The sequence below is a fragment of the Harpia harpyja genome, chromosome 18 (genome assembly GCF_026419915.1).
Source record: "Harpia harpyja isolate bHarHar1 chromosome 18, bHarHar1 primary haplotype, whole genome shotgun sequence".
In the NCBI taxonomy this organism is placed as follows: Eukaryota; Metazoa; Chordata; class Aves; order Accipitriformes; family Accipitridae; genus Harpia; species Harpia harpyja.
The window spans coordinates 2,373,917-2,400,202 of record NC_068957.1 but is presented as its reverse complement, the minus strand read 5'-3'; the positions used below and the strand labels follow the sequence as shown (position 1 = coordinate 2,400,202).

Genomic DNA, 26,286 nt, shown 5'->3' with positions numbered 1-26,286 from the left:
CTTTTTTTATACAAAATGGCCTTGGCCTCCACAGACCATTCTGTAACCTTGACATTCAGATGTAACTGCTGTCGAAGGGATGGATGCTGTAGCCATTTATTCCCAAGGCTGAAACTTGGTTTAAATTTATGAAATCAAGAAAAAATGGGCAAATGTTCTGAGGAGGTTCAAGGTATAAAAAGAGATAAGCTTTCATGAGGATAGCTAACAGCCAGGTGTTATACAAAGAATTCTAAAGAAAAATAGTGCCTTGTCATCTATCTTTGCCAATTTATGGAGGAACATGAAGCCACTAGCTGAGAAAAATATGTGATAAACTCAGCCTAATCCCCAAAACACCCTTGTACACTGCACGAGCAGGACTGTGCTTCTGGATTTTCAGTGTCTTTGCTATTTTTTTTCTGAAAGTTACCCAGTTTCATACACTTTATTTTGTATTTTTACCCATTGTGTTGGCAGCCCAGACCTCTGAATTGATTGAGTCACTTACCTGGGTAAGCTTAGGTTTGATATCTGGCGAGGTAACTCGGCAAGGGATAACAACCGTTTTCTTAGCATCTAAAATGTAGATTATTTCAGGATGTTCCGGGTGAATCTCCACAAATGGATTTCTGTAGTCTGCAGGGAAAAGAACATTGATTTGAAAAACTGCTCCTTTACTGGTCAATGACCAGAAGGGCACTGAAATCTGAGCAGGTAACTGCCCATAGAAGGCTCACTGTAGTGTGTGACAAGACTTCCAGTCACATCTTGCTTGTTTGCAAATGCCAGTGTCATCTAGGGATTATAGCCAATGACCAAGAACTGGAATACCCCATTTCTAACCCTATTTTACCAGTTTGCAGAGTAATCTTGTAAAAACTCCTTTTCTTATCCATTCTCCATCTGTAAAAATGAAGTTAATAAATCAGCTCCACAGGTCTTCATGGCACTGGAGTTAGTTCTTTCCCCAGCACTCTGAATTTCTTTCATAGGTGATATTGTACGGCAGCACTCCTGAATTCCACAGCAGTTAAGTGTTACAATAGGTTTACAGCAGTTAAGGTAAATCTACTGAAAGAAAAAAAGCTTCTTTTTGTAAATGAGAATCTCTAGAATACTGCAGAAAGCATGCAAAAAGGGAATGTAGACCCACAATATTCAAAGCTAGGCAAGAATAATCTGTTTAACCTAACAGTGCAGTAACTTGGTCACACTCTTGGGGAACTGTGGGATTTTCTACAGACTGCCACAGTAAATCAGACTGGATATACATATACAATAGAAATAAATAAAAATCTGAGGTAGTTTAAGTTAATAAAGCTTCCGAGTCTCATTCACTGATTTTCCCCTGTATGAATACAGTGATGGTCATCAGAAAATTAAAATAATGTTTGTGAAATCCTAAAAGCTTCAAGATTTTTCTAAAAAGCATTCTTTGACTTGATATTCTTATGGTATAAAGTTTCAAATACCATTCAGCTAATGCAATACCAACTACACCACACAGTGTAGGCAGTCAACCGCTTTTGCTTGGGATTATACTGTTGACAGGGGAGGATGTGCACCCTGTACAATAACCTCAACCTGCTTATCCTTGGCTTGGGACCTGCCTCCACACACTTAATTATATTTTGGAAATGGCTTCACCTAAAGCATGGGAAATAGCTGACATGAAAGGTTTGTGAACAATCTAGGTTGCAAAAATGTGCTCTGAAGCATTCTGACAGTACTTTAAAAAAGGATGTGCTATGAGGAAATTAAAATCAATTTTCAAAAGAATGCTTAATTACTCCCAAATGACCTAAATTGGTAATGAATGCAGTCGGCCGGGGCTGACACATCCAGCGCTTTGGGTCGGTAGGAGGCCTTCAACAATGGCCAAACACTTTATGGCTTTGGAAAAGGGAAACACCTATAGTGTAGGCAACCTGTTCTCCAATGTTGTATAATGAGGAAAAGTGTCCTTCGTGATGAAGGTCATTAATGTACTTCCTGAACTCCCCTAGTATGCTCGTGCCATGTTTCCTCTCTAATTTCTGATGTAATATGAGGGGATGTTTTATAGAGAAAAAACCAATGACTTATCCCTCAGTGGATCTAGCCCCCCGGTTCATCCAGAAATTGCCCAGCACGGCACGCCTCTGTGCAAATCCACGAAAAAGCCCACACCCTACCAAATCAAGACGACAACGCTCCTTCTAGATCTTGGGGAACCCTCCCGCTCTCCACAGCCGAGAGGCCGGCGCTGGAGCCGGGCGAGGAGAGCGGCGCGGAGGCGGCCGGCCGAGGCGGAGGAGCAGCCGCTTCAGGAGGGCCGTGCTGGACAGTTCCCGGCGGGGCAGCGCCGGGGGCAGAGCCCGCGGGGCAGAGCCCGGGGCAGAGCCCTGCCGCAGCAGGGCCAGCGCCTCTCCTCTCTTGCGGCCCCTCGGTTTAGCACGCGTTGGCCTGACTCCGCCAGCACGGCGTGGGAGTATCTCCGGTAAAGGCTGCGGGTACCCTCGTCTGTGATCAGACGCCTCTCAGACGCAGAAATCAAAGCCACGGTCTGTGTTTAAGAGCCTGGACGGTGTGATTGTCTTGGTTTAGCACCAACGTGTCAGGCCAGCTGGCCCCGATCCTTTCACCTAAACGCACGCTCTCATTTTACATCTCAGGCTGTTGTGGCAGCTGCTCCGTGATTGAAGAAAGTCCCAGTTGAAGCGTGTTGGAGTAACGCTATCTATTCATCCCATTAATCCTTGCACTACCGTATCAGGCTGCTCTCCCTCCTTCGCCTGTTGGCAAAACGGGGAATGTTCTAAAATCTCCATGAAAAGATGGCAAAATATTTCTCTAACTTTTTTAGCTAGTGAGGAAAAAATCCCATACATGGAGTTTTAAAAATTCCAAGTATCCCTTTCTGGGTGTTGGCCATTTTGCCTACTCTTGAGAAAGAGTCTAAAACTGTGACACCTTCCAGAATTTCTCCTTTCCTAGTACTCCATCCCTGGCAAACAGTCTTTTGCTTCAAATCAGTGGGGATCCATTTTTCAATTTAAAACAAATGTTCACCCTTTGGACCCTGGCAAGGAACTGTGTATTCCATACTGGAGGATCTGTAATTAAACAGTAGGTGAAGTGCTTATTTATGTTGCATTTTTCTGGGTAACAAGCGTTCTACGTGTAAGTGATGTAACTATGCGTATTGGTGACCTGCAGAACAGTTTGAACATGGAGTATGAGATTTGGATTTGCGCTTCCACAGCTCCACTGACAAAGGAAAACACAGAGTTGGTTTAGCTCACTCGCTTTGTCTTTTATTTCCCCATAACTGGTAACTCATCTGGGAACAGGTCATTCATCTGGGGATATCAATGTTCATTTCTTAGCTAATGACAACAGTCTTTGCTTAAGGAATGTCACGGAAATACGCAAGTGCTGTCCCTTGGAATCAATCTTAGAAGAATTAGCTCGGTGCAGAGCTGGAGTTCCTTTGCTCCACAAGCCAAAACAGTTTCACTCACAAAAACATGAAGGGTGAAAGGCAGAGACTGAGACAGGAGAGTGGGACTGTTGCCTTTTGTACTTTTGATTGCTTAATTTTAGCTCTGAGAGCTGGAAATAGGATTCCTAGTGGACAAAACATACCGCATGTTTCATCATGATGAGAGCAAATGTTGGAGCTCCTTGTGTGTATCAGAAAGGTCACGTGTTATGATGATGTTTTACAAAAGGCACTTGGGTCACTGTGCAAGTACAAGAGATGTGTGATTAATGTGGGGAGCTATGACAAGGAGCTGATCAGTAGCACTGAACATGAGGCAGTAAAACAGAAGATAAAGACCAGAAATCTTGATGATGTCTATCATTTCTAGTAATGTCTTTTCATGTCAGCTTTTAGTCCATGCCATTGATTTATTCTGACTGGGTTGGTCTATTTAAAAGCATGTACTTGGGAGTAAGGGCATTGCAAGAAACATTATGGGAGAGAGATTAATTAGAATTTAAAAATTAGACCTGTAATGTCCTCACATTTAGGGAGTTTCAGATACACATCTGGTTAGGCAGGCACTGGTTCTAATCAAGCCTTGAGCTGAGAAACCTGATCTCCAGACCACAACTTTGTAGCTTATTAAAATCCCTAAAACTAATAGGAAATACTGATACTCAATCCAATGTTTTATGCACTTTCCCAAACAGGTCTGCTAAATTATTCTATTGAGTCACATTCTGAAAATGTGTTTAGTGTTTGTCCTTGAGCATAAGTGCTGCTTAATATCTCTGCAGTCTTGCTCTCCAGCTAAACCATACTTGGAGGTATCAAATGTGATGATATTTTTATAGCCAATTTTAAGGTTTGTCCCTGAGCATTAGTGCTGCTAAATACCTCTGCAGTCTTGCTCTCCAGCTAAACCATACTTGGAGGTATCAAATGTGGTGATATTTTTATAGCCAATTTTAAAGCTTGTTCAAAGGGTGAAAGGCCTTTCTACTTAAAAGAAGACCCTGGATTATTAAAAGAAGATCCTTGGATTATTTGTTATAGGAAAAAGCAGAGGAAGTAGGTTTTTCTGTATTTGCAACAAACACTGGGAGTGCAAAATGTGTCAGGGGAAGTGTATTCAGATCTATTTCTAGTCTATGGAGAAAAAAGAGAGAAAACTAATGTGCCACGTGACGGGGGGATAGGACAAGAATATAGGCCAAGAGGAAACTTGCTGTGAAAAAAGGAGCTTCTTGATACCAAACTATTCACAATTCTGGATCAACTTTGACTAATTGTTTTGACTGAAAAGATGGGAACACTGAATTTAAAAATATTTGTGCCAGTATTTTTAGAGGGAATTTCAGAATAGCACTATTTGTTTAAAAAGTAACATAAATCAAAAGAAGGCAGCTAAGCAAAAGTTAAATAATCTTAAAATGTCAGAAAATATTGAATTATGCAATGATTGAAATATCTTAGTCAAAACAGAATAAAATTTCTCAAAAATATTTCCTGTTCAGGGAAAAAAAATAATTATTTAACCCCATTCTCCTCCATCATCTCTCCCTACCTCCAAGACTGACGTCTACCAAATTTTCAGATTCACAACAGACCTAAAAATAGTCTGCTTTTTTAAGCTGTAAATAGGACAGATACTCATCATGGTGATACTAAACTAGTGAAGAACACCTAAACGGGAAGCATGAATTTACAGTGTATGTAACAGAAGGTATATTTCATTCCTAATTGATTTTTAATAGCAGCCTGCACCTGAATTGCCATATGTCTAGCCAGTAGCTAGAATTACACTGTCCCAGATAATAAGCTATAATCTGAATTGGAAGACAAAATACATAAATCTAGCCTTCTACCATCAGTATGTGAAATCTAGATAGTGTTTTAAAATCACTGTGCAATTAACAACAGCAAAAGGCAGTTTCTGGGTTATAAAGACTAGGTTGGGAAAGGAAAAGGATGGCTTGAGCTGTAATTGATTGTTAATTGCTAGTGGATGTCAGGTCTCGTGGACATTATTCTCACTCTGTTTTGAAAAAAAAAGAGAGAAAAAGGGTTTATATTTTATGGGTCCTTCTCTTTCCTACAGTAAGTGAGGTTTCCTAGAGCCCTGTGCAGTAAGCAGATGGCTGTAATTTGTGTTATCTCAGTGCTTTATCCGGTTTATTGCCTTAGCCTAAAGAGAGTTCTCTGTCTGCTAAAGGCCTCCTTTCCTCCCTATTTCAATCTGCAATATTGGAGCTATTAAACAGGGTGGGATACCTGTGTGAGTTAGTGGAGCAGCTCCTCAAGTGAAGATGCTAAGGTGGCAGGTACTTGCAGGGCTAAACCACTATGGTTTTGGCATGAGAGCTTAAACATGGTTAGGTCTACACTTTGGCCATCAGTGGAAAGTGATTCTGGAATGAAAGGAAAAGGCACTTGCAGGTGAAGGTCAAGCACTCACTAAATAATCCTGGGTATGTCAGTGAGGCCAGGGGGGCTTTTTTTCCTCCCTAACTGTGAAAGTCTGTGCAAAAGAAAAAATAATATCATCAAGCACTAAAGAGTACCAGCACACAGAGCAACAGAGCAAATCTCTGCGTTCTGCAGTCTGCTTGTGCTTTGCTCCAGCTGCTCTAAAAACCCACATAAGCAGGAGCAAGCCGACCCCACTTGCATTGGGAAGGAGACGCTCTAAGCAAGAGGACTTTCCAGGCAGCCTGACTGTTCACTTAACAGATAAGCAAATATAAAGTGGCTCAGCTTTGGATCTTAACAAAATGACAAAGGATAAATACTGAATAGGGAACTAATCAGCTGCCAGCTGATACCTTTGTTATGGTTTGTGCAGACAAAAAAGTGAATCCTTCATGAAACTCCTAAGTAGTTCAGACTGACTGTGGCATGGAAAAATGATCTGCTGGAACATCGGGAGTGTCACTGCCAGCTTTACAAACATGTTCACCACCTTAAGTTAACCAGCAATCAGTTAATTCCTTGTAAAAAAGTCTCTCAGAGACAGAACTTCTGGAAACAAAAGGGACAGGGTCACTTTTCTTTAAAAATGATAACCTTAGCCTCAAGGAAGATCTCTAATTCCAGATGGTGTAAATCAGTTGCACTCAACTGTTGCAATTTGGAGAGCTGTGGCATGGGAAATGCAGGTGTCATCCTCTCTGCAGTTACCAGCACTGAACTCCAAGGGAAAAAACTCTCAGCAAAGAAATGCTTTGTGAAAATAGGGTATTTCCCTGTAGCTTGGCACGTCTGTTCCTCCTGACTTGGGAAGGTAATATGCCCTATGAATCTCATCCATAAAGAGACACCCACCAATTCCCATAGGACGGTTAAAAAGAATAATTTACCATGGGCTGCAAAGCTCATTACATGTGAAGAAAGACAAGAGCTGTAGCACGTTAGGGACTTATCAGCTGCAGCACCAGCTCCAAGGCGAGGGAAAGGCCCCTTCCCTTCGGTCTCAGACTGGCTGTCTAGTTCTCCAGGTCAGTGGAAGTTTGCAGGAAACTGCAGCCAGGCCAGGGTGTTACTGTTTACCCAGCACAGCTCAAGCGGGAACACAAACAGCAAAGCGAAGGAAACAGAGGCAGCGGGACAGTGGAGGGGAAGGGGGCCTGCTGTCCAGCCATGGGGACAGAGCCAGGCAGAAAAATCAAGCATGCCACACACAAAAGCAACTCAAAGGTCAAGTGCCTACAAGAACATTGTTTACCTTCAGGCAGTGAAGCCCTTCATGTTTAAATTCTCGTTCTGTCTAGGAGGAGATTAATTGCTGCTTGAGATGAGCTTAGGGAGGGTCCCTTTTAACTCAGCAGTGTAATAGCAATTGCCCGGGGAACGTGCAGTTCTCTCTTCAAGCCTCTGCAGTGACAGCATGTGAACACTGATATGGGACTCCTTTGCCTCGCAGTGACATCTGTTCTTTTGTTTAGTGTTATCTGTAATATAGGTGACTATCTACCAGGAAGCAGTGGAGGTCTGTAATTATGTCATGCTCACTTGCCATTTGAATCCCACTTTCCAGAGGGCTCATGGGCCCCGTCCTGTCAGCTGATGAAGCCGAGGGACTTAAAAGCCCTCAGCATTGCAGCCCAGGAACCCAGCATGTTGTAGACTCGGGCTCTCTCCTACAGCTCTTTACTCTTCAGCATTGTATCACCTGCCTCCGTGTTCGGAACATCCTCCTGAGACGCACACACAGAATTTTGTACAGGATTTTGGGTGCTTTTCATTTCTGCTCGTGTTTCGTACACCGTGATGGCAATTTGTCTCATGATATTTGTATCATATCTAAAGCTGTGGAGATAACATCACCTCTCCCTTCAGATACTATCCACCAGCCCACAGAGATGATAAGCACTGAATGGCCTTTGAGGACAGTCATCCATGGCTGTTCATGTCTGTGAAATTCCTGAACATTCTCATTTTGCTTCTCACTTTGTTCCTGCTAAAGATAATTCTCTCACCCTCACTATTTATTTTCTTCATTCCATCATACCTTAGCTGGGAAGCCTGGGCAGAGTTTCACAGGTTCTTTAAATTCATGTTTTGACATAATCCACATGAAGTTTGTCTTCATCAAGGTCAAAAACACTGAGGAGGTTTATAATCTGTTCTTTACATTAATGGGATTATTAGCAGTTAAGTGACACTTTGGTCAGAGTATTTTGGAAAGCTTTACAAGGAAGTTGCCTAGTCTGCTGCATTCCTCCTGGTAACCCATCAAAGCTTCTTCTAGGTACAGGAGTAACTTCTATAAAGTCACTTGTTTTGAAACTGGATCTTTGAAAATAAAGGACTTTTCAGTTTGGCAGCCCAATGAAAAGAATTGGTGGTGGAATGTTTAGATTAAACAGAAAGCAGAATATTTTCTCTTTAGACAAAACAAAAGTGACTGCAAAACCCCCAGAAGCCATTCTGAGTCAACATTAAGCATTCTGTTTTGGTCAAATGAAATACATTCTTCCCCTGGAGATTACTGTTAGAAACACAAGAATATTTGTAGAGAAAAATCACTTTTAAAAATGTTACTTCAAAAATTGTGGAAGCAAAATGCTTCTCATTCATTGTCAAACAAATAAAAACCAACATGGAAAGATTTATTTTTTTAAAAAAACAGGTCTCCATACTTTGGCTGAAATTATATTTCAAGCATCATGAGAATTCATAAACTCTGACTCCCAACAGTAGATTTCAGGCAGACATAGACTTTGTAGAAAATATTGACCAGCTTTACCTGAAGTCGCATTATTAAGAACAGGTCTCCTACATTAGCTGCTGCCAGCCGCAGACCTTGGGTAAGGCTCAGCAATTAGCAATTACTGAGTGGATAAGAAATGGAAAGGAAGAAGTGGGGGAACTGTGTGTGTAATTTTGGCTGTCAGGCTTTAATTTAGAAATTCTTTATCAATGAGAAGGAGGGGATCATTACCTCTTCCTGCTGGGATGTCAAGTGCTGTCACTGAGGGAGTGCCAGGAACTTACGCTGCTTGCTCACCATCATATCTTACAAGGCTCCTCCACTTAAAAGTGATCTTTTAGGATATGATTCGAAGATACTGAAGGTCTTGATTCAGAACAGAAAACATCTTACTTTTCCCTTGGATCCAGCCCTTAATACTTGAGGAACAACAGAGAGGATCCTGCACAGTGACATAGCTTATATTCCCATGTCACGTGGCCCTAAACACTAGGATATGGTGCCAAACCATTCCACCAGTCTGTGCAAGACAGCCAGCTTATCTGCTGGGCTCCACACTGAGCAGACGGGACAGCATTTGCCTATCTCAGCTTGCTGAGTGTCTGGCAGCAAGTGTAACTGTCTTGGTGTCTCCAGCGTGTAAGAAAGAAGAAATGCAGCTCCAGCTCTGTTCTCACTGGTAATATCTTCTGGAAAGCAAGCCAAAGCCCAAGTCAGGGCTGTCACCCTGGCCCTGCATTTCTGCTTCTCACATTCGGATTATCTCTGTGAACTGTCAAGAGAATTAAGGAGGCAGAAATCAGCTTCAAAGACCATCAGAACCAAAATATGATCTCATGTGAGGGGTGCTTTCATGCACTTCCATCTTCTTTAGATTTCCCTTGGTGGGGAAGGGATGAAGAAGTTGGGGCTTCGCATCTCTGGACTGTACTGTTTGATAAAGAAGAGACTGTGGTTGATGTGACACTATACCCTGATGCAGTACTTGTACCACCTCTCCTCCTCATTCTTTGCATTAGCAAGGGAGAGCTCATACCCTTCCTTGGGAATGCCTTGCTGCTGGAGCTGACGAGCAGTGAGATGCATGCTCTGACAGGACAAGCTGATTGGATGCATCCCCCTTTTTCCTTCAGAACGGCCTTAACAGAACTTGTGCTCCCATATAAAAGTCTGTCTTGCTTCAGATTTGATTTCCAGTTCTTGTGCTCTGGACTCCTGGCAGGACTGCACTCTGGCTCAAGCCTGCAGTGCTGGTGCTTTGTGGTGTCCGTATGAACTTTAGAAGGAGCCAGAACTCAAATTCTTCTAGTTACACTGTGTTCCCGCGAACATCAGTGCTGAAAACCAAATGTATGGAAACAAATTACTCCCTCAATCCTGCCATGTTCCTAACTCATAGTAACACTGAGATGGTGAAACACCAGCAGCTGAATTGCTCTGGGTGGGGAGACATTGTTAAAATGTTCACCAACCTATGTGTTCAAAGAGTGAACCATGCTAGGCACAAAAAGGAATTGGTGATTCTACCCCAGTGTACTTGGACCCTTGTGCAGCAACCAACACTGATGTATTGGGCTCACATACATAATTTTGTGCCAATTACAGTATCTTGGTCAGAGGAGGTGGGAGTCATGATTCTGAAGCAGTTATTTGAGAACTGGCTCTTATCACGGCCATAATTATTTCAAGAAACAGAGTAACAGCCCTGCTTTGCATAAAAAATAATAGAAGATGTCTATTGCTGGCCTGCTCGCCCCATGTCTGCGATGAGGACATTGCTTCTTTTACCCCTACAGTTCTAGGAAAGCAGTACTACTGGGGTGTGTCGACAGGAATCAAAGCATGGCTTGGAAAGTTGGTTGAACTTTTCTAGACACTATTTGGCAAGACGTGACCAGTTCCAGTTACCACAATAATGATGTCAGACAAGTTGCTGATGGAGGGAAGCAAACCGGAATTGAGCTCATGCTCCTTCCTACTGATGCATTGACTGAGTGGTACAAAAAGGTGTAGCAAATCCCTTACTGCTACATCGAGCTAAGGAGAGCAAGGGAAATCACTGCGAAAGCTGAGGCAGCATTTCAGCTGGTACAGAGAGCTCTTGAGCTGACCCCTGAGGACTATCTTACTTTGAGACAGTTGCTTTGCTGACAGTAACAGTATTTCAAATAGCTGAGAGCTGCAAGTCCTGACTTCTGTCTAGGCTGGGGCCTGGGATAGTCCGTTGGGAAGGTGAAGAGAATCTTTGCTTGATTTGTCTTTTTTTCCTCCTTCTCTAAGCCATGTTAAATTTTATATGTGCCCTAGGAAACATTGTAGAGAGGGCTCTTTATATTTTAACACAAAATAGACAGCCTGCCCTTTCCTTTGGCACAGCAATCTCAAAGGTTGAAATAAATGAGTATGTTCCTCACAGGGAAGTATCCATTTGGTTGGGAAGGGTAATTGCAGGAGATAGATAGAAGCAAATGACATTGGCTAGCTGGCTTTGGCAACATTTGCAGTGGAAATGCCATCCACATGAGACTTTCTGACGTGGGCTCCTATGTCGGCAGCTAATTTGCAGTGAAGATTTGTCTTTACTGCTACTGGTTGAGAGCTGGCTCAGCAGAGACAGCGTATTCTGTGAACTGAGGGTGGGCTTTCCCCATGCACCCTGTTCTCTGACAGCAGCCACGAGAGAGTTGCTTGGCTGCTCTTCCCGTTCAGCACTGCAATGCCGTGTTTGACCAGAAGCTGCGTTTCGCTGCAGAGATTATCCCTCAGAGTTGCAACGAAGTTAAACAATGCAGTTGAAAAACGCCCAACTATTTCTGTTCCAGCCCTAAGCTACGTTGTATTTTCAACAAGGAGATGGGCAACAGGAGAAGGGGATTACAATAAGCAAGGGGGTCTTGCTTATTAATTACGATCCTTGGGACTTGCAGCTGCAGCGGGAAGCAGAAAAGGCCTTGGGAACAATTATTCAGGATTAAGATCCTGAGTTCTCCCTCCCTCCAGACTGTCAGTGCACAGCTGAGGCATGGTGGCTGACCCTGCCGCCTTCGGGTCCCTTATGATCTGACTGATGTGCAGGGGTCACAGCTCAATTGCACCGGGGGGGAGAGCTGCTGAATGCCAGATTCTGACAGAGTTTAGAAACTCCACCAGGGAGGCTGTAAAAACAGAAGCAAGCACAGGAAATAATAGCCAATAAGCAGGGCTTCCGATACAATCATGTTCTCATTTCGGTGTCAAGCAGCAGGCCAGGAATGAAGGGAAAAAATACCATTCCCCTTCCTTTTTTGGCAATAATGGCTTGTAACCTCAGAGGAATCTCCAGCCTTCAGGGTCTGGCTCAACATTTTCTCACTCCACCTGGCTCAGTCTCATAAACACCCTGCTGAGCACTCCTCTCTCCACAGAACGTCCGGAGAGATGTTGTTTGGACCTCACCCTTGTCTGGCACTCACAGGGAACTGTGAGTTTCTTCACTTGGAGACAACTGATGGGTTTCACAGTGATGTCCAGACACCGTTGGACCAATTTCCTTAAAAAGACATGTTTAAATATTGAAGAAAATCATAGGTACGTTCTGAATGCCTTACTTAACTCCACAATTCTTACAGCCCTCACTGAAGAACAGCTTTCTTGTCCCCAAAACAGCCTGCTGGCTTTCAACAAATATACACAGAAATTGAATGGGAGGAAGAGCATGCCCTGAGGACAGCATCCATGCTGAGGTATAAATAGCTTCATTTCACTGGGGCCAAGCAGCTTCCTCAGACTGGCAGGCCAGATCCCAGCAGGCACTTGCAAGCTTATAGACTGAACTGCTGTGGCAGAGCTCTGCTTTGGGGTGGATGAGAGCTGGCTTGCTAGGACATGGACCAGAGGGGTCCCCGCTGACTTACCTTTCTCACTATTTCACCCATGGAGTGCGTAGTACAACCTGGTTCATTTTCTACCCACTTTTCCTTCAATAACTTTTAAAGCACAGGAGGCTGAGTAAGAGCTTGTAGAGCAGGGACAGCATGACACAATTAAATTGCTTCTGAGAGAGGACAGGCTTGGAGGGTGATTTAGAGGAAACAACCATCCAGTGCTGTTTTTCAGGGGAACCTTGGCATAGCAGTCTCAGGCAAGCAAGAGGACATCCTGCGATTTTTTTTAGATTACCACTGTTCCAAGTGCATCGCTGGCAAGCATTTCATAACTTGAGACATTTTCTTAAGAAAAATGCTCAGGCAGTCCCAAAAGATCCATAACATTTCCTGCACGTGCTCCCACCATAGAGTAATGAAGGCCTGGGTAGCCAGCCAGGGCACTGAATCAGGATAGAGAATTGAGTTTTCAGTGCACTGTTTCCTGATGCGTAGGCATTGGGCTGGGTTAACAATATTAGATGTGGGGCATCTGAGCAGTGCGTAATGAGAAAAGGAAACAGCTCAGCACAAGAAGTGGGGTGGATAAAGCAACCAGGGCTTAAAGTAATAGGGAAAAATTTAAAAAAAGGAAATAGAAAGGGAGAAAAAAATGACTGCAGGAACTAACAAGTAACACCAAAAAGCTACTTTCCGATAAGAGGAAGACTTGCTGGGAAAGCAGGATAAGGGTAGAAAGGGACTATTTTCAACAGACATAAAGAGACAGGAAAATGTCATCCACATGAAGCAAACAGGTGTGTTCACCTATAGTGCAGAAGTTGAATTTAGCTGTGTGGGTATATCACAAGCCCCTTGGGATGGAAGTCATGTCTCATGATAGTTTCACCATCATGAGCAATACCATGAGACTATCAGAACTGCCCAGCAAATATATGTTTTCTGCAAGTATAAGTTTGCTGAACTATTCAAATAATATCAGACAAATTCATTGCCTCTCTAGCATTTGTTTTAGTAAGAGGATTCAAAGAATCACATTTTAGCATTTACTAGAAAAATGAAATTAATTCATTTGCATGAGTATTTGTGGGGAACTGAATAATAAGCCTATTCACCACCAATGGAGTTCATGTCATCCCCTATTCAAGACACTAAAAGTCAGCTCCTTTATCTGACTACTCACAATCTCAGCTTGGAAGATCCAAGATGATTCAGTGGTTTTGTAATGCATTTGTCAAGTAGATTTGAAAAAAAAAACAAACCCAGCATTTTGGGGGAATATTCTTCTAACAAAAGTTTGTATTATTGAAATGGTTGTTCAGTATGTTATATTCAGTTAATCAGAGGACTACGCTCCTCCGAAGTTTCTGCTTCCATTTATTATTGGTTCTGAACTCAATGATTCTGACACATGGGGAGAGGCAGCTCAAAGAGAACAGAAGTGAGCAATGGGCCATTTTTTACAATAAAATATGTATAATGCAGTCATCCAGTTTTGCTAAGTATGTCTCACAGATGTGAAGGACAAAGCAGTATACAAATGTGTAGGAGAGAGAGGAATTACAAAGAATGTTGTGGGGGAGTTTCATGCCTGGGGAGGAAGGGAAATAGAAAGGACTTGGCTATTTAGGATGAATCTTAGGAAAAGCACTGTGATAGCAAAATCCTTTAGGATAAAAGAATTTAATTTTAAAAGGAAAAGAGGTTTAAAGAAATCAGTGTATCAGTTATTTGGAATACAAAACTAGGTGGGACAATCCAGTTTTCAAGTCCCAGAATTGAACAAGGTAGGTAATTTCTGGTTCTCACAACTGTGCACCTGTGAATTCAGCTGGCATGAAAATCCAAATATATCCAGCCTCTTCAAAATGTCAAAGCTGGTGCTTGCTGCAGTGCTGGGCCGGTGGGAAGGTGGGATTTGTGAAAGCGTCTGAATTGGATTGCTTGTTCTACCTAGCACAGATCCCACAGTTGAACACAGCTTATATTACCAAAAAGCCATAACAAAAAACCAAAGTGAAATCCTTACCTTTAACAAACACATAAATCTTGGCCGTGAGATCCTCTTTAGATGGGGAGTCATCATGAATGCAGGTGAAGTAACCGGTGTCATTAGCTATGACTTTCCTGATGACGAGCATGCTGCAGCTTTGCCTTGTGTTATTGCGACAATTACTTATGTGCACTCGGGGGTCTTCCTTCTGGTCCCGCCTCAAAAGCCAGCTTACAGAAGGTGCTCCCCTGTCAACACAACACACCAAAATCAAAGATAGATTCATGACTTCAGACAAAATTTGGGCTTCCTTCTGGCCAACTCTTATCGATGTTCCCAGTGTTCCTACTCTTGTCATTTGCAAATGAATGATAAAGGTTGCTGGGTGTTTGCATTTCTACCCATAAGGAATTAAGGTGGATCACCCCACACTCTTCCCCAGAGCAGGGGAGATTCCTGAAATAGTCTGTGGGAACTGTAGCAAGCTAGCTCCTGGAGGAAAGTTTGATTTTTATTTTAACAGACTTCCTGAACATGAGTTTGTTTTTATAGCACTATATTTTAGCCACTACAAACATTAGAAAGCACTAGATAAAATTATATGTTTCTTCCAAGCTGAGGACTTTGTGTATTTTAACAGCTAAATTAACTTATATTTTCTTATACTAAGGCTGCATGGAGAGAGGAGAACATTTATGTAACTTCGCATCACCTTTCTTGCTTAATCAGCAGTGACTCAGTCTTGATTTTTGTGAAGGGTCTGGAACTAATCAGGTTACAAATCTTAGAATATCTGCTCAAGACACATTTTTTTAGAATTCACCTTGTCACAGCAGTTTGAACATAAAGCTAGCGGGGCAGATGATACACCATTTCACCCACCTGACCCGTTCGTTGTCTTATCTATGATCATAGCTAATGTCAAGTGCAATTCTACGTAGTTCACCAGCAAAAAGCAAGGCCTTTTGATAACCTGTTACAGGACTCAAAGAGAGCTTTCAACTGATCTAAGTTAGCTCAGTAAGAGGCACTGGTTGCGCTAGTCCTGTTGTGCTGGAAACATCAGGCCACACCATGGCAGCAGGAGCTCTTGGAGCTCTCTTCTGCTTAGGCTGCACTTTGAGGGCTCTGATGATGTACTACTACATGCTATACATACTTATGAGATTAAGATTATGGTCTTTTTGTAGCAGACTGGTTTTTGGTGGTCAATGTGGAAACTGGTGGGGTACGGGGGTCCATGGATTTTTCTGGGGAGGAAGTTAGTATTAGAGAGAGGCAGTTCTGTCTGTGTTTGCAGAGAGAAGCTGCTCTTCAAAAGGACAGGGAGTTGACTCACCCCTTCTCACTCAGTGAATTCCCATTGACCCCATTGGCAATTCCCATTGGCATTTGCTGAGCTGAGGAAGGAGTAAGAACCTCTGGATTTCCCCAACTGCATGTCGCCAGGGAGAAATCCGGTCCAGACACGTCAACTCAGTGTAGAGATGCTAATACCGAACATGTCTAACAAGCAAGCTGTGTGAAGTTTCCAGTTAGCTAATAACTCTAACTTCTCTTTCTGTGCCGGTGGCTTTGTAGTGGTGCAGTAGGTGCAATAAGGGAACGTGTTTGCCAGCAAATTCAGTGACACTTAAACAAACATCCTCTTGGCCCCCGTTTCTGCCCGTCCTTTTGTCGCCTTCCTGAAGATGATGGGGCTGAACTCTTGAGGTTATTCCCAGCACAGAGCTGAACAAGAGCACTGGGAAAAGTGTGAATATCCTCTCTGGTGAACAGCCTCACCCTCATTTTTGGATGCACTGTTGACTTAGACAACCCCACCTCATCCGTCATACCAGCTTCCTGTCCCTCAGAGCACTGAATTATTTTTTGACACGGAGGTCCCTACCCAGTGCTCTTTCCCTACCTTACTAACGTTATTAATGACGTAATGACCGCTTCTGTCAAGAAATGGGACTCCTGGCCGGAATATGGAACAATACCACTTCACATTCAGACACCCAGCTCCCAGCATGTCATCACGTCCCTGCCCCTCTACCGTCACCCAGTCTGGTGTCCATCAGGGCTGGAAATCTGCAACAGTGGCTCTGCAGAGCAGGTCAGGGATTTCACATGCCTGTGCTTCCTTACATGTGCCCACTTTTTCCTCCTGCATATTTTATCCTGGTGGAAGATGAAGACTTTGGCTATGGCTTTGGGATTTTCACACGTCTGGCAGAGAGGAGTCACAGCAGTAGCTTTGGCCAGGCAGCCAAAAGCCAGGAAATCCTGGCCAAGAAGCTCAAATGAATGGAGTTTAAGGGAGAAGGGGTGTTCACACAGAGGTAGCGCAGTCTTCGGCAGTTACCTGCTCAGTCTGCTGCCTCGTGCTGTGCTCCACACAGCCCTAATGCCCCCTGGAAGTACAAAGGACTTCAGAGCTCCCTTCGGGCCAGTCCGGAGCTAATCTGTGAGTGTGCAGATGCTGGTGTGTTAGAGGAGGCAGGATGACAGACATCCAGGGAGGACCTGATGCAGAGAATCTTGAAGTGTAGAAATCACACTTCTAGCTTCTATTCCCAGCTCTTGCGTGACCTGAGTCAAGGAACTGAAGTGCTCCAGGCGTCTGTTCCCATGCTAGCATGGCAGCATGCTAGCATACTTTTCTGGTTCTCAGATCTGTCGTGTGGATTTGTTGCTTTGCATCCATAAAGCAATTTGGGACTGAAGTGCTAATAATTTCTTCATCTATTTATTCATCTGGTGATATGAGAAAAATAGCATGTTCCTACAGATTAAAAAGGCAGTGGATGGGGAACTGCTGTAAAGTATTGATTCAGTTGGCCTGGAACACTACACCAAACTCATGTCCACATAATGTGTTTTATGAAGCACTGCACCTAGATTTTAAAGGACTGTTTAAACTTTATTGCCATCATGCTTGCTCCTTGCCAAGCTAAAAATACCACTGTAAGGTTGTTTTGACCTCATAAGCCACGCGGCTAGCTGGAGGTATTTGGAAAAAAATGCCTTACACTCCAGAAGACATCACAAATTTACACAGTATGAGTAAATTTACCTTTCACTATAACAATGAATTAAATAGAGTAGGACAAAAATCAGAAGGGACATATGTGTCAGCATAAACTGCAGCTTAGATTCACCTTCCCACTGCTTTTTCTTACTGTTTCCAGTAACTTCTGTTGAAAAAAACCATCCATGTAGTGGCTACAGTCAAGGGGACTTTGCAAGAAGGTGTAAAAATAATGTGTGTGTGAGAGAGAAACTGTGATAGTTTGTATTACCTTAAGCTTTCTCTCCTACAACACTCTCAGAAAAAATTAAAAAGCAATCTCTCACAGTAGCTTGGCATATAAATCACACTCAGAACAAGCAACACCTACATACATCTCAGTCTGAGGCCTTCTGTATGACTGAGCAAGCTAATGTATGTTTGACACAACAGAAAGGGCTCCGACTCTTTGTATTATGTATAGTTGTGTGCCAGTTGGCTGTGACCAAACGCTATATCCCCCATTTTCAGAGGATAATCTCCCTGTAAACACAGGTCATTACCAAAATTTTGCTTGTTTCTTGCACAGCTAGTTTTCACACATTGTGCCAAGAACTGGAGAGCTGCTGTAATTTACAATATCAGCAGTCTGTTTTTTTATGAGTGCTGGTTATCTTTGATTTAAAGAATATGATATGTTTAAACAGGTCAGGTCTTTGAATGTACACATACTAACTGCTGTTTATTTAAATGTCATTTTATAGGCTAGATGGTATTTGAGGTTAGGAAGTTTAAGCTGATATATATAGGTAAAGAGCTAATGACATGCCCTGGTGATCTTGTTTGTCATTTGCTTACAGACAGGGAGCAAAAGAGTGATCTTAGCTGCAGAGGAGATGAATCTGAACCTATTTTCAGATGAGGATTTTCCAGCCATGTCCTTAAGTATGGTACATCCCTCTCCCATAAGCTTTCCCTTGTGCTGACTCAGGATTTTGTTTGGGCCCCTTTACAGCATAAAGAATCTGGCCAAGCTGAATGCTGACCTGAGACTTTCCTCCCTGCTCTATTACAGCCTGTCAAATTCTCCTCCACGCAGAAATGCATGTGAGGGTAAACAGCACTGCTTCCCAGCTGGCTGTGCCGCAGTCTTTGCTCTACCCTACCCAGAAATTGTACTGTGCCAAGGTAATCAATACAGCGAAGGAAATCCAGTGTGGCTGGAGCAATGCTTACCTGCATTTTATTTTTAGTGTGTCTCCTGCTAAGATGACAATGTGGTCTTTTGCAATGCTTAGCGTTGGTTTCTCAAAAAATTCTTCCTCAGCAAGACCTGACCCAAATAAAGAAGAAATCATCATTAGACAGGCTATTCAGTATGGTTAGAACAGGCACAATACAGTTGAGGCAAGCTTTTTGTTTTGTAAATAGTTCCTAATTTGGGGGCCTACACAGTGCTTGCATTTATACTGATGCAATTCAGTTGAGCGTGGAGTTAGTCGTGAAATCCCCTTAGTTTGTTTTTAGTTTCCTTTATTCATCTCTTTCTTTTCTAACATTGAACACCTGCATTTCTGCTAATAGTCTTTCGCTCCTTTTATTTATAACTAGTGTTATTACTGAATAATTGCAGTTTTAGGAGAACAGATTCATTTCAAAAGGATTTTACACACATATAAAAGTGGAAGGAGTCAGGTCCTTGGGAAATAATTTGATGTGTGAGCTTATACGTTACATTTTAATCAGTGGGAGAAGAGAAGACAAATAATTCTGGGGAGCAATTCTTTGATTCACGACTGTGAAGCATCTGCTATGTTAAAAGGAAATCAAAAAGCCTGCTGTTTTCCAAAGCACCATTCACAAATACTGCATTTGAACTAATAGCGAGCTGCTTGCTTTGTGGGCATTGTGGCTGTATCCTGGTGTAATGCTCCAGGGCAAATTTGCAGTGGTGTCTGGGACACAATCATCAGTGCTAGTGTGACAAGGCTTGTCAAGTCTCTGATGACAATGGTTTTTAATGACAGTAGTGATAAAGGTCTCTCTCATCATCATCTCCTGGCTCCGGAAATGTCTTCTGAATGTGAAACTGTCCTCAGTGAGATGCATATCTGAGTGTACATCTATGACAATATAATTTTCAGAAAGTGAAACTGAGAAGGAACAGAAGTGAGGTTGGCCAAGCTGGTTTTCTTGTCCAAATTCAAAGTAACGTAATCAAGGAAAGAAGAAAACAGACTTAGATAAGTATCTCAATTTCCAAAGCTCTGACATTAAAGCTGTATGTTTTCTTTCCCCTCCTGCTCTTCAAATCTCTATCTCCTCCTTTGCCTTGAACTTGATAAGCCAGAAATCTTTAGCTGGGCTTATAACAGAGGCATTATTCTCAGCAGAATAGTGAAGATAACATATCTAGCAAAAAGAGAAACATTAGGGTTTAACTTTTCAACTGGATGAAACAGTGATTTTCTTGCCTCCCACCTCCCAACTCTCATCTCTTTTTTGCTGGATTTGAGTAAAATGCTCTTAGCCTGGCATATTCTCTCAGTGTGGAGAGTCAATCACTCCCACTTTGGAGAGTCTGGCTTCTCCCATGAGCCATTCAAATTCCCATCAGTAACGCAGCAGAGGTCAGCTAATCTCACAGCACCAGAGAATCCTTCCCAAAGGGGATCCTGCCCAGACAGCATGTTGCTGGACTCCCTTCGAAGGCATAGTGACCCTTCCTATAGACCTCTAGCTGAGACTTTAAACTACTCCTGGCCATTGCTTCAGCACCAGAGACATCCACTTCACACCCCCCCCCCCCATCCCCCCGCCTAGTTTTGCATAACCGATGATACTGTAGCTCTATCTCCAAAGTCCTTTGCAGAATTAGAAGTTGGAGTCTGGCCAACACAAACTGTCTCCAGTGCATGTGTGTGACACTATTTAGCATGGCCCTACCTAAAAACTGCTGTTGCACGTAATGCTGTGGAAGCAAAATAGCCAGTGGGTTCCAGCCCTGCAGTTCCCATTTCTTTCAAGAAGTACCATTACTCCTAAACACATTCAGGATGACATGTGCAGGGTGCAGCATCACATTTACCAAAGAATCAACAGAAAAAGCCCCAAACTCTGCAGGAGGAGACACTGTCAGGCAAGTATGGCCTTGCACTTGGCTCCGAGTGCCCTCCGGTTTCTAGAAACAACCAGTTCACACTGAGCATGGGTTGAGCTTTGGCACGTGGTATTTCATGGTGCTGAGGTATTTCACATCTCTTAAGACCATGTGCTGAGCTTTGCAAAAACAATCCAAAACATGGCCAACAGCTTTGAATATGTTTGTCAAGTGTCACATAATTTGCTAGCTGAGGGTTGTTTGGGTCCTGTGTAGCTCACCCAGGACACAGCTACTACTGGGATCTGTTCTGGGCTGTTTATGCTGTGACTTCAGGCAGGTGCTGCTTCGACTTAGAAAATCCTGGGGTTTGAAATAATCCTTTATTTCTTTCCTCTTGTGCCTTCAGTTGTTCTTAGGGCTTAAGGGGGCTTAGCTGATGTCTCGAGCTGGCCTTTTGAACAGGCCTGAATTTTACCTCTCATGAGCAAGTGTGACACTGTCAGAGGGGTCTGGAGTGCAGTGCCAGGCAGCTGGCATTAGCCTTAAGCTGCTATTGTGACCAGAGAGCAATGCAGGCCTTGGGCTTTTATAATATTTGAGACTGTTTTTGCTAAAAGAAAGAAAAGTATTTTTCAATTACTCTGTTTATACTTCTGAGCTACTTCTTTCCCAAAGTTTATTTTGGCTTCAGGAGCTGAAGAAAAGAATAAGCAAAGTGTAATTTCAGTGCTTTTCTACCCCATGGAGGACAGGAGGAGAAATTCCTCTGCCACACACACATTTGATCACAGCTGCCAGGTGACAGAGGGTTTATATAAACACAGCGTGTGCCCTTTCTGGCACACCAGAGCCAAAGCTGAGTGGACTGGAAAAAAAAAAATTTGAGGGCAAAACTGAGCGAGTAGTGGGGAAAAGGTTAGGCTGTGCTACATCAGGGCGCCTAAATGCCAAAACTGGCAGGATGATGCCCCACAAAATTTTTAGCCTCCCATGGTCCCTTTAGAGCTGGACTTCATTTTTTTGAGACAAAGCTGGGGACAGCCCTCGGGCATGTTGGGTGAGAAGAAAGGGATCTACTCCACTTTCACATTTGTTTTATATATTTGAGGAGACTCGTGGCTTTAAGAAGGTGTTAGGATGCTGCAAGCAGCTCCCTGCAGAGAGAAGCAGGAATGTAGGCTGCATCATGTTTGGCAGTGCATACCCTCTTTCCACAATCCTGCACCCTAACATTCGTTTAGCATTGGAGTCTCATCCACATCAGTCAGTGGTGCCAGGGGAACTGGGATGGAGGTAGATACTGTTTAGCCTGTACAAAGACTGAGTCTTCTGGGACATGGTGTGCAGGTCTCTTACTTGCTGGTAAGCTTTTGATTCCAGGAGGTGTGAAACACAGGCAGGTGTGATCTAGTTCTGGGAAGGCCACAGTTAACCCAATGTTGGCATCCCATAGAAAAGCATTGTTGAAATACACCATGTAGCTTAGTTGTACTACTTTTCCTTCTTCTTAGAATGAATGTGAATGTTCACCATTTTAATGTATTTCATTTGGGTTTTATGGCTTTAATCAATAAACGTCTCACACTTCCCAAGAAAAGTTTTTCATAGCTACTCTGCACTTTATATAAAAACTCTCAGACTTGAGGAACATCTCTCTGAGGTAGTACTCAGTGGTATGCTATAAAACCAGGACCTACAACCTGCCCAGGGTGGGGTGGGAGACCCATGCTGCTGGACCAAGTCCTGCTGAAGCTAATGTTCTCTGATTGCACAGCTCAAATTACAATGTCGAGGCCTAAAATAACATTCTCCTCTTCTCTGCTAAATAATTTTGGTCCTGCTGTAGGGCTACAAGGGTCATAAAATTAAAAACAAGTACTCACGCCAATGATTTCATTACCATAGCAAAGCTCTGCAGAGGAACAAACAGCTTGGCAGGCTCTGTTCTGCAGAATGATGTATAAAGGCCCAGGAAACAGCACTGGTACCATGGCTGTCCCTGCTGTTTTCTTTGTGAAGCTAACACTGCTGCCTGGTTGGGGTAAGGAACCTGGTGTGGCATCCTTCCTTAGATCCTCTGGCATGGTTTGGGATAAGATGCTAGAATGATAATACTGCAGAATTAGCAGAGAGCCCATTGCCTCCTGCAGAGCTACAAATAGGTTTTAGCACAGCATCCCCTCTGTAAACCAAGGGAGAAAGACAGGCTCCTCCTGGGAAGTGACGTGTTGCATCTGATGTTAGGTTCCTGCCCTCAATTACTTGTTGCCAACACAAGTTGCCCACAGCAAGACTCAAGAGCGTAGTGTCACCAGGCTAAAGATAGCCCCTAGAAAGAGCCCCGAGTCAGGACAGACCTTCTGTCCAGAGCCTCATTGCACCATTTCTAATTCTGAGAGTTTATTCTTACCTTCAGTTTAGACTTTAACATTCTGCTCTTGATGGTGAAAACCCCAAACACAGCACAACTACACAAATCCTTGGGATTGAAATGTGAAAGGTTGACTGATACATTAACCAGGGAGGAAAAGTATATTGAAAACTGTTTTCCTGGGATAATCTGATTTTGCAGCGCAGCCAACATTAAACATGGGAGGATCCCCAGGCAGAGGGTAATGTGTGACCTCCCTCACCTCTCTGTCAGATGATTTCTAACTCTGTCTCACTTGGCTGAGGGAGATCCCTCCCACGCTAAGCGAATGCCTGATTGTTCATGCTAGGACCATCAGTGAGCATGAATAAAAACTATTTTTAATCTCTGTTTCTTACTGTAACAGCCTTCCTTCAAGCATCCTCTAGGCACTGTAACTACCCAGTAGCTAGCCCCAAAAGAGCACTCGCAAATGCTTGTGAGATTGAACGTATCTAGGTATCGTACATAGTGACAGCTAACGTCAATATGATATCTGATTAAGAGATCCATGTATCCCTTTTGGGCACTGCAGCGCACAGAGGAGGGGAAGGCTGAAAGAACAGTATCAGAGAGCACCTAACCTCTGCATCAGATGACAAAGAAATAATTGCTAGGCAAACCAGAGACTGCTGCGTTGACAGCTAAATGAAGCAGGTTAGACTAAAGCCCAGATTCCACAAGGACTTGGGCACACAAATAGCTTTTTGCACATGGTTGAACTCCAGGGACTATTCATGTGTGTAAAGTCACTCTTGTGCATAGATCTGGGCCCTAGGACACATCAGGTCCCATTAGAAAGGACTGGAAGTCAGAGTTTTAGAGCTGATTTTAGTGGGGGAAGGGGAGAGGCACATACACAACATTTAAAAACTGTTTTGTTTATTGCTGGCAATAGACTGGGGATACTTTTGTAAGCCGTGCTTACCTTAAAGCATTTCTGAGTCAGAGTCTGGATCGGGAGCATAATCTGTGCTCTGAAAACACTCTGGAATTAATGGGGGCTGTACGAACAGCGTGCGTGGCTCTGGTCACCCGTAATATGGTGACCACCAATAATATGGATTATGCAGATGAAAAGCTGTTACCTATTCTGCCTGCCACAGAAAAACTGGTGAAGCTCAGCCTCTCCAAATGACTTTGTGTCTGCAGCAGTAAATGACATGAAGGAGAGACAACGTGCTTTCCTCTGAGATGCCAGGGTACCTCATCACAAGCACACAGTGTGAGTGCATCTAAAAAATGAACAGGTACCCATTTTAAAGGGTATTTTCATGACTATATCCCCAAGGAAATCCTATTTTCACTGGAATTAGAAAGCTCAAGGATTCATTGAAAAGCTGCGTGTGTTTAAACCAATGGCCTGTAATCATTTTAGGATTTATTTCAAGGTTACCCCCTGTGAAAAGAGAAGACACGACAGTACTGTCAGCATTATTGTATCACAAGCCTTGCAATATTTGGTGTGTTTATTAAGTCTTCAGCTGCTGGAGTCAGCTTTCACTTGTTATAAACAAGTAATTTTCTATTATTTTAAAGGCTTAAAAAGACAGCAGAAAATAACTAAAAAGACCCACCTCCTCCCTTTTTGTTGTGAATTTGGGTGAGAGAAGGACATACAATTTTTGATTCTGCTAGACTCATGCATTGACATTATGTCCTATGCTCTCTATTCAAAATGCAAAATTTTCTGAATGAAATATTATTGCCAGCATTGACTTTCCCAGCAAAGAAGGAGGGATGCTCTTGTGGTGAAGATCTTGGCTGTAAGTCAGGAACAAACCTCCCAATTTTCTTCTTTCCTGCGGGCTAGTGAGTTCTGTGTCAGGCCACCTGATGGGTACCGAGCCAGTACAGAGGCCAAAGACCTCTGTGAGGGGCTGCAGCTGGGGAATGCGTAGGTCAGAAAGGGTTGTTAGAGGGTAACTTACCCTCTAGACCTAATGTGGTTTGATTGCCTCTCTCCCATTTCATTTGTCTCCTGATTTTCTCAGGGAGTTGGTTTTGATGGGGTTATTTGCTCTCCTAAGCCTCAATTCTCCATGTGTATAGCGAGGATAATATTTTAACTTGTCTGAAAAGCTTTAAACCCTTCATCTTTTCCTATGCATCTGTACAGTACTTAATGTAGGGGGGCTGTGACTTCCTCATCAGGTGCTGCTACAGGCCAGTCCCCTGTAGGTTACTGGTTTATTCCCTGCTGAACTACTTTTCCTAGAGGAGAAGATGAGTAGGAGTTTAGACCCTCTCTCAGTCCTAGTCTCACATGAGGTAGGAATGCCACTTTAACAAGTACTCCCTGTGCTGGAGTCTGGTAGCCAAGCTGTTCTCTGCATGCCCAGAGTGGATATCTCAGTTACATGATACTTCCAAGATAATTGCAAAATCAAGAAAAATTACCCAAAAGCAGTGGGCAAACTAAAATAAGACAGCTCCACCACCTCTGCCAAGGAATCCAAACCATAGACATGTGACAACTCTCACAATTGGAGGGTAAAACACAAAGAAAGCAGATGATTAATGGACTCAAGAAGCAGGCTCGACTGTAATTGGAAAATATAATCTCCCTGAAAAGCCTGTCCCTGGAAAGTGCATGGGAAATGGGCTGCAGATCCGTCAGGAAAGTACAGCTCGTGCTCTGTACGGAGCTTGCTTCTCCATGCCAATGCCCAGGGACCAGGACCTCACTGTCACTTGGCCATTGATCAACCCACCCTCTTTCCTGCCAGCTGGGAAACCCACCCGTGGGACTGCTGAATGCTGCGAGCGCCCAGCCCCACCAACCAAGCTCAGCAACAGGGGCATGAGCAGAGCACAGGGTTCACCTGGAAACCACTTCCAGAGTGCTAAAGCACCCAGGAGCGTGCTCCTCTCTGCGGGCTCTTGCAAGCCCGACACATCATCTAGGTGAGAAAAGCAAAGAGCCCACATGCAGCGGGCCCTTGAATACCCATCCCTATCTTTTGCCAAAATTGTCTCCCTTGCCTACACTGCCGCTATTGAAGCAGGATTATTTTTAAGGAAAATGGTTCAGCAACTTTTAAAGATTTTCTATTTTCTTTGTTTCAGGGGAATGGTTACAAGAAGCATATCTTCCTGTTGTTTTCCACCTAGAAATAACCAGGAATCCCCCAGAGTGGTCCTGCCACAGGCATGCTGTGTGTGGTCACAGAACTAGCAACCCGTAGACCAGAGCCAGAGCTTCCATTCCTACAGAAGCTGAAGAAGCTAATCCAAAATTAAATTAGCAATCACAAAC

At 43.3% G+C, this 26,286-nt stretch overlaps 1 protein-coding gene across 3 annotated transcripts in view; it reads right to left on the bottom strand.

The window, feature by feature from the left end:
* LOC128153871 (vascular endothelial growth factor receptor kdr-like) overlaps window positions 1-26,286 on the bottom strand; it is a 141,545-nt gene that overhangs the window by 84,730 nt on the left and 30,529 nt on the right. For all 3 annotated transcript variants that reach the window (XM_052813743.1, XM_052813744.1, XM_052813746.1), the window contains exons 2-4: window positions 18,751-18,847; window positions 14,556-14,767; window positions 491-618 (exon numbers count right to left, since the gene is read on the bottom strand). In XM_052813743.1, coding sequence (XP_052669703.1) covers window positions 491-618; window positions 14,556-14,767; window positions 18,751-18,847 — 437 coding nt within the window. The remainder of the gene's footprint in view (window positions 1-490; window positions 619-14,555; window positions 14,768-18,750; window positions 18,848-26,286) is intronic.